The sequence below is a fragment of the Grus americana genome, chromosome 2 (genome assembly GCF_028858705.1).
Source record: "Grus americana isolate bGruAme1 chromosome 2, bGruAme1.mat, whole genome shotgun sequence".
Classification (NCBI taxonomy): Eukaryota; Metazoa; Chordata; class Aves; order Gruiformes; family Gruidae; genus Grus; species Grus americana.
In genome coordinates this window covers 4,457,862-4,466,900 of record NC_072853.1, presented here as the reverse complement: position 1 = coordinate 4,466,900, position 9,039 = coordinate 4,457,862, and the positions used below count along the sequence as shown (strand labels likewise).

Here is a 9,039-nt window from a genome sequence, read left to right as displayed (position 1 = left end):
GGCCAAGGCCAAGCCCATCAGTGGTGGCGGTAGCGCCTCTGGGATACATTGTTAAGAAGGGGGAAAAAAAAAAACCCCAAACAAACCCATACCCAGAGCAATTGCAGCCAGTGAGAGGAGTGAGAAGATGTGAGAGGAACAACTCTGCAGACACCAAGGTCAGTGCAGAAGGGCGGGGAAGAGGTGCTCCAGGTGCCAGAGCAGAGATTCCCCTGCAGCCCTTGGAGAAGACCATGCTGAGGCAGGCTGTCCCCCTGCAGCCCATGGAGTTTAACAGTGGAGCAGATATCCACCTGCAGCCCATGGAGGTCCATGGTGGAGCAGGCAGAGACATCTGAAGGAGGCTGTGACCCCATGGGAAGCCCACACTGGAGCAGGCTCCTGGCAGAACCTGTGGCTCCGTGGAGAGAAGAGCCCATGCTGGAGCAGGTTTGCTGGCAGGACTTGTGACCCCGTGGGGGACCCACACTGGAGCAGTCTGTTCCTGAAGGACTGCACCCCGTGGAAGGGATCCACGCTGGAGCAGTTTATGAAGAACTGCAGCCTGTGGGAAGGACTCACATTGGAGAAGTTCATGGAGGACTCTCTCTCCCATAGGAGGGACCCCAGGCTGGAGCAGGGGCAGTGTGAGGAGTCCTCCCCCTGAGGAGGAAGGAGCAGCAGAGACACCGTGTGCTGAACTGACCACTGGGGGAAGGAGGTAGACTAAATGGGGAGTGAAGTTAAACCTGGGAATGAAGGGAGGGGTGGGGGAAGGTGTTTTTAAGATTTGGTTTTATTTCTCATTACACTACTCTGATTGGTAATAAATTAATTTTCCGGAGTTGAGCCTGTTGTGCCTGTGAGGGTAATTGCTGAGTGATCTGCCTGTCCTTATCTCAACCCCTGAGCCTTTAATTCTATTTTCTCTCCCCTGTCCAGCTGAGGAGGGCAGTGATAGAGCGGCTTTGGTGGGCACGTGGCCTCCAGCCATAGTCATCCCACCACACTCAACCTCACGTTCAGTGAGAAAAGAGCACAGCTGAGCTGTGCTTAGTCAAAATGGAACCAAACAATGCGTGGGCATCGACTTCTCTGAGCTGCTGATACTGATTCTGAAGAAGTGCCTTCAGGAGACGTCACAGATCAAATATGTTAAGTAAACTGCTGGAAATCTAAGCAGGACAACTGAGTTCTTCAGGCTGCAAGTTTAACCCTGTCAGCTGGCATTGGTAATCTGATACAGAGGTCCCTCTGGCTTTCCCCTCTCTTGTCACCCACAGTGCCCCGGTGGTTAACCAGTTTGGATGTCAACTGGTTTCTTTGGAAGCTGCTTACGGCTGGTTTCAAAATAAAGCCTGACTCTATTTCCTCCTGAAATTCTCCCAGGCCCTCCTGTGCAGAGGGATCCCACAGCACGGTGAGGCGGAGGAGCGGGAAAAGGCCGATGTGCTGCCAAAGGAGGGACGACGAGAACCTCCCTACTGCCATGGCAAGAGCCAGAGACCCTTGCCACCCACTCACAGAGAAGACCCTACATCCAGCCCCTCGTCCCTAGCAGTGATCTTGGTGATGGCTTGGGTCGCTGGCTTAGCAGGTGACAGCCACAGCCCCTCGTCTCTTCCTGGGAACGGGTCAGAGCAAGTGGGGGCAAGAGCAGAGTCTGCAGCTGAGGACACGCACCTCCCTCCCAGGCATCGCTGGTTTGCTCCTCCAGCTGTGCTCCCTCCTTCGTTACACCGGAACCCTGCAAGTGTTGGGTCAATTTATCAAGCATTTGTGAATTGCAACACTTGGGTTTGGGTTTTTTGGTTTGGTGGTGGGTTTTTTTTTTTTTTGCCAGCTAATACTTGGTAGTAGCATTTTTAGAAATATTAATTAAGCTTTGGGAAGCAGGTGAATATTATTTGTCTTGTACAGCTTAGGGACGAGGAGAAGCAGCAGCAGCGTTCGGCCCGGAGCAGGGAGCCTGCACCGCTGCCAGCCCCGCAGAAAGGCAGCGTGTCTCTACTCGTGTGCCGTGGAACAACACAGGAACGTGAGCCACCACCTCTTACTGAAATGTTTATTAAGATCGAACTTCAGAACAACGGATCGGAACACAATGTCTCGTGGAGTAGAATATTTCTAAATTGATTTTTTTCTTTTCTATGCATAAATGAAAAAAAACCCCAAGATTATACAAAAAGAACAGAAAGTGCAGAACACAATAAAACAGTTCTCATGCAACAAATCTCTCTTTTTTTTTTTAACCTTAAAACAGAAAATAAGCTCAACAGTGTAGAAATAAAAACCATACATACATTATGCCGTCTACGCACTCAAACATTCATCTGTGACATTACTTTTCTTTATCCCTTTTTCCTCATAAAACTTAACATTATGTGTTTAACACATGCTTATAAACATTGCTAAACTCAGCAAGAGCTATTATAGTGCCCCAACTTAATAAGTTGATAAAAAAGTAGTTGTCATATGGCCAGTTCACAAAGGAACTAAATATTCTCTTTTTTTTTTCTTTTTCTTTTTTTTTTTTTTCCGCTATGAGATGCCTATATGCAGCTTTCTGTTAACATGAGGCATTTAAAATAAGCTGGTCATTTGGCTACCGAAAGGGCTTAGTGTTCATGTTACATCAGAAAAAAAAAAAAAAAAAAATTAATATTGGGAACTGCCAATTTGTTGAGAGAAAAGTTGTTCTAGTTTTTTGGGGCTATTTACTAAAATTTGACTATCAGTGAGGACTGAATAGGTGCAGACTGAATAAGGTGATGCCTAGTTTGGCTAAATGCTTCAAAACTTCAAAAATTTAAGGAAAAAAAAATGTCAGAGTGTGTCAAATTGAACTGTCCCCTGGGTTTTCGCTAGAGCTTTAATTTAGCAGGTCACAAGGGCATCGAAATTTTAATTTTAGCAGATTCTCCCTTTCAGGGGGTGTGGGGGGGAGGTATTTGATCTTCCTGGGCACCCCTCACGTTCCCCGTGCTCCCCAGGGCGAGGGAAGGCGAGGTTGAAAGCCGGGTGAGCTGCAGGGCTGCCTGGCGTGAGGAACCAAACAAAATCAGTTTCCAGGAGGTGATCTTAAGTTAAATTACAGGAGAAAAACCAGAACATCTTAACCAGCAGACCTTGCTGCCCTGGCAGATGTTAGCGTGACATTACAAAAAGGCAACTGCGCCTTTTTGTTATTATCTAACACAATTTCCTAACTGTCTGGGCTGCTGAGCCTCGAAAAACAAAACGCCAGTTGATATTTGAGCTTCTGCAGCTCACCTCTGCCAATGGCTTGTTCTGGATGCAACATGAGAAACAGAAAACTTTGGGTAGCTCCACTTTTTTAAAAATGACCATTTTCGACGCACTTTACAAACGTTCAGCTTTGTCGTTTAAGGAAGAATAACAGCTAGAGGACTCTCTGTAACCATAAAGTTTCTGCAAAGAAAAATAAAATTTGGTATTTCTTTTTTTTTCTACACAGTCATTAATAACATTTCTGTGCAACATTTGGTGTTCGTTACATTTATTTGGCCTATTCAAAGGAAACGAGGACAAAACAGCTGCAAATAAAACCAACTTCTCTTTCACAATAGATACTTCAGATGCCGAAGCTGCTACATGTGCTTGGAATATCATGCAGGAGTTTACTTATTCATTTAAATAGGATACATATTTATAGCTGAGCTCATCTCGCATCAGACTAGGACGAGGGAAACCTGGAAGAACTCAGTTGAAAACATTGCAGAGTACAGTGACGATAAGCACACAACCACCAAAGATATTTTGGCCCGAGCAGCGTGTATATAAATGTATATACACAGAGATACATACACACACACCTGCGCGCACCTAAAAAACTCCAGCTCTCAGTGATTGAACTACAATTCATCGCAGGGACTGAACCACAGAGCGTCGCACAACCCGTCTATGCGTCTACGCGAAATTACTGAAAACGTGAGCGGCCACCAAAAACAAACGCTGACCCCTGCGACGCACCTCCGGGAAGGAAGCCCCTGCCGAACTCCCCTCCTGCCCGGATGCGGAGGGAGCTCTCCCAGGAACAACCTGTGTCTTTCTTCACCTTTATTCGTAAACGTGACCTCAACCCGCATGGCTGTAGCCGTAAAAATCTAAAAATCCTGCCTTTAACAGTGGGCGTCGGAGGAAGGCCGAGCTCACCGCAAACCGAGGGCGGGCGGATGCGTTTCTAACCATAGAACTGAGGTTTTAATGAGGTACCTGGCAATAATCGCTATTGCTGTGTCATTCCAAGTGCTGGGAATTCCAAGTGCAGATCAGATGGGAGAGGAATGAGAAAGGCTCAGCCCTCGCTTCCACGCCTCCGTGGAAAACCTCATGCAAGCCTGTTTCATCACGGGGTCCGCATGCCAGCATCAGCACCGGCAAGAAAACTGGGAGGCTGAATTCGCAGCTGCCTCCTTTTCAGCCCGCCGCACCGGGAATATTTCATAGTCTAGAGAAAGGCTCCAAGTGAAAGGGGAAAAGGACATTGTGTGTTTCAAGGAGCGCTAACCTCCGTTGGATTTACTGGCTTCCTCCCTCCTGATGATGAACAACCCACATCTTTCCATAACTGCTTACTGCCAGCACTAGCAAACGACCAGATTCCTGTTATTAAAAGGCTGTTTAGGTAATAAATCTCTATGAAAGTCATCTAACCAGCAGGAAGAGAAACATTCCTAAGAAATTATTGCTTCTGGAGGCTGAAATTGCCATCCACGAACAGCGCCGGTCCGACTGGACTCTTGCAATAACCCAACGGTGCAAAATCCACGCTACGCCTTTCTGAGCGGTTCAAGTTTGAGCTTCTCTGCTCACGTGAAATATTTCTAGACGTGCAGCTTACCGACTACAGCACTCGAGGATCTGGGCACTAATGATGTATCATGTCCGAGGTGTTACACGTCACCAGAAGAACTGCAGCAGAATACGTTAAAATTGTTTACAGTATAGAGCAACACAGAACGAAAGCGCTAAACCTCAAGCCTACTGCAGTAAAGGTCCAAAGAGATGGAGCATGTGGGATGAATTTGACTATACAGTAATACTGGCAAATGAAAAATTATGCTTATTGTCACCAGGAATAGAATAAAGCCCCTTCAACTCTCTCTTCCCATACTTCTGCAATAAACACACAAGATCTTACTACTTTACCTTTTAGTTGTGACCCAAAAAAAAAAGGAAAAAAAATAATTTCTGTATTAAAAGATAAGGTAAGGGACACACAAAGAAATAAATCATTGCCCACTCTACCCTGAGAAGTGTCAGAGCTCAAAAGGAAACTCTCTCAAAGTCAAGAACAAGATCTCAGGAGCCCTCAGCGGTGAGCACAGTGGAAGCCAGCGCAGCGGTTTCACAGGCTGGCCAAGGTACAGGAGGAGACACTTTGGCAAGGGCTCCCCCAAGTTAATTCTTCTGGCAATACTACAAATACTTCAGCGCGTTTACAATGGATAATTATTTCCTTCAGCTTTACAGGGGAGTGAAATAGAGCTTCCTGCTACGAGGCAGCGTGCATATCCATGCGTTACGAATGGTAATTAAACAGCCCCATAACCCACCCTAAATACGGATTTTAATGTCCAATTCTTAGAAATGAGGCTACGCCAAATGCTGGCTGGGTCAAAATTGGACCTGCCCTGCCTTTGATTGAAACCCTCCTTCCTCCCTCCTCACTCTTCCCCTGACCGAGAAAGCTAAATAAATGTGTGTGAGCTCACCCGCAAAACAGTTTCACATTCCCTCCGCTGCGTGTGAAGCGAGAGGGAGCTTCAACTTCTCCTCCCTCAACGCAGCTAGACCTTGGTCAGCTCGCTGGTGCTGTGAAAGAAATCTGAGCTTACGAAGGTGCTATGTGGAGTAACGGCGATTTGAGATCACACTAATCCATGAAACTCATGGGGAAAAGTGTAAGGCTGGCGCCGGCCAGAAGATGCAGATTTTTAAACTGTAGAAGAACCTTTCTAGAAATAGAGATTAAAACAAGGAGTATTTGACAGTGTTCTTTTAACAAAAAGCAGAATCTTCAAGGAGCTTTAAAAAGAAAATATTAAAGTCACTTTAAAATGTCTAACTCAGTGTGTACTTTACATGAATGCCAGTTGTAGGGTGAAATACAACACTCATCTCTGTTATATACGAACATCACCAGAATATATTAAATGTAATTGAGATGATAAAATTCACGGCAGAAGTTCAGTTAAAGTATTTCTCACAACTGATTTCTTCGATAAGGTCTCATATTCTTCAGTAGTATTATTCCCCTGTCTGAACACAGTTCACAGTATGTGTTCTAAATAAAAAAAATATTCACCTTACAGAAAAAAAAAAAAACTTTCTTGAGACATTTGGGAAAAAACCACCCCTAAGTCCTGTGCGATTATGTGTACTTTAGTGCTTGGCGATTTCACCAGCCTAAAACCAACATCGTCACCCTCGACAGCATAGGCCATCATCACCGACCGAAAGCCTTCAGCTAAGAAACCCACGTATGCCATCAGGAATTTGTCAATGATGCTGGCCAAGACCGTGCGTTAACTTCAGATATACCAAAACATATGTTTCTTAAATACATTGACAATTCAAGTAATTTATTAAAAACTGCTTTTCATTTTGAAATATATATTCTTCTTTTGAATGACTATATTGCAGCATGATTTACACGTGCATTTTAAAGTACTGTAGTATGAGAAGTTTGAGGCAGCAGAAATCTTACGACGAGCTGTGATTTGTCTGTTTAGCACATGGATTGACTGCAGCCTAGAAGTCCACGCGAAAATGAGTAAGTAGCATCACAAAACACTTCTTATGAGACGACAAACGGAAGTTCGGTTTCTAAAGTTGCTTTAAATGGCTGCTGGATCTCTCAGCTTTGGCTGCCCATCGCTGCTAGCGATCCAAACACTACTTTAAATCAGATTAGCACAACTCTTTCAAGCTCTTCACAGAAAAATGTCTTTGCACTGCAGCTATGTCCTGAATCAAGGAAGGGGGCCTGGAGGTTGTGCTGACGACATTGGTACAGCAGCTTGGAAGAGCTCCAGCCTACGGTTCCTCCAACACAGGGACTGGAACAGACATACATGCTAGTGGATTGAATTTTAAGGCCTAAAAACTGTTTGTGACACAGATTTTTATACACCCGGACTATGCCATAAAGCGATGGAGGTAGGCCTTCGGTTTACCTTCTTGTACTGACACCGTGCCTTTACCTTGGCTGATGCGTTCCCAGCCAGGAGGTTAAAGGATCATTAAAAAGTGCAATTAATCAATGACTTCCTTTCCCTACGAAAGAGAATTCACATGCCCCCTCCCATAAAGCTGACCCCAGAGATGCCCTTTTCTCCACGGCAGCTTCATCTGGAGATGATCAGGTTTAAATGCCAAGAAAACCCCCGAGTTCACCAGCGCGCGAAACTCCCAGCTAAAAATTGTCACAGCGTATTCCAACGACATTCATAAAATTCAGCACTTGTGATAAAAACCTGTCAGTGCCGGTCACCTCTCCCAGTTGCTGCTCCTTCCACCTACAGTTCACATCACGCACCCAATGTCACCCTCTCCTGACAAGCAGCAGACCTGGGAGTAGTTGTTGAACAGTATGACTGAAAGGATTGACGGCGGTTTCTTAGAAACCGCAGTAATTGCTTTTGTTTTGCTTGAAAATAATTGCAAATAAAACTATTCTGTAGTAATTGCACTAACAAAAACATAAAGTCTAAAATTAACGTTAAAGAGCTGTAGCTGTCAGACCAATAACATCATGCTTACGAAAAAAAATGATCAAGATGTCTAAGCATTTGATTCAGCTATTACACTGTGAAATCTGAAATGTTCAGACAAAAAAAATAGCAAGAGACTATAAGTCAAGATAGCTTCCATTTTCAGTTAGTTTAAAAACAGCCGAAAACTTAATTTTTCTAACTGCTAATTGTATACACTGTGAGTCTCATGCAGATTAATAAAACTTATTTGAAATCTAAATGTATTCTTAATAAAAAAGTGTTCAGAAATGACATTTCTAAGTTGTAGAGAAAGCAATTAGCATCATAGCTATCTGTTCAAACCTATATTAAGGACTACAGAATTCCATTTACACTTTTGCACGAAACGGCCTTTTCTTCTGCAATTTTAGCTACGAGTAGTGAAGATCCTAATTTGTTTTCCTGGAGAGAAAAAAAAAAAAAAAAAAGTTCTTGATCCTGCACCTGCACTCCCTGGAATGTGGTGAACAACAAGCGACGGCCTCACACGGCTGACTCGCTCTCCAGCTCTGACGTGGCAGCTCCTTTGCGCGTGAGCTTCAGCACAGTCGGCTTCTCTGCACTTGTGCCGTTGCCCTCGGTTGTCTCTGGAGGACCTAGTCCTTTCTGTTCTTCCTTTGGCTCTTCGTTGACTTCGGGGTAAATCACCAAGAAGGTAGCTGTTAAAAAACCCAGGAAGGATCCCACTGAAGCCACCATGGGAATGACTCTGACTGTGCCAACGGCATCCACCACACCACCAAGCGCAGAGGCCACGAGGATCTGGGAGATGTAAACCTGACATGACAGAATAGCGCAGTCTATGCCAAATCCTCGCTTTGAGTTCCCAGGGCTATGGTGAATGTACTGGAAAAAAGACAAGAAACGTGTTACGAGGTAAAACAACGGACGAAATCAAATACTTCAAACATTAGTACCTTCCTCCAATTTCTCAGCCACGTGGTCAACTTTACACCATCTTTGCGCATCACGCAGGCTGTACGAGTCCAGAGCAACAGCCTCTTTATCTACTTATCAACGGCCTCCTCATCGTGTACCAAGAGGCAGGGGTATTTACTGGGGCACTCCTAGAGTGAATTGGCTCCAGGATTAGGTTTTGTTAAAAAAAAAAAAAAAAAAATTACATGAAACTATTGGTGGAAACTATTTTTATAATTATAAAAAAGAATACACCCCCAATTCCAACACAGAAACATGTTAAAATCCTCCTGTAATTTGTAATCCAAGTGGAACAGTGCTAAAAAGCGGAAAGTAAACCTGTCCTCATTTCCAGCATAAT

The 9,039-nt window shown here is 44.5% G+C and overlaps 1 protein-coding gene across 6 annotated transcripts in view; it reads right to left on the bottom strand.

Moving 5' to 3' along the window:
* Positions 1-3,436: 3,436 nt before the first annotated feature.
* Positions 3,437-9,039, bottom strand: part of SLC45A4 (solute carrier family 45 member 4) — an 87,885-nt gene continuing 82,282 nt past the window's right edge. For all 6 annotated transcript variants that reach the window (XM_054817106.1, XM_054817104.1, XM_054817107.1 and 3 more), the window contains one exon: positions 3,437-8,606. In XM_054817106.1, coding sequence (XP_054673081.1) covers positions 8,244-8,606 — 363 coding nt within the window. In that variant the 3' untranslated portion in view covers positions 3,437-8,243. The remainder of the gene's footprint in view (positions 8,607-9,039) is intronic.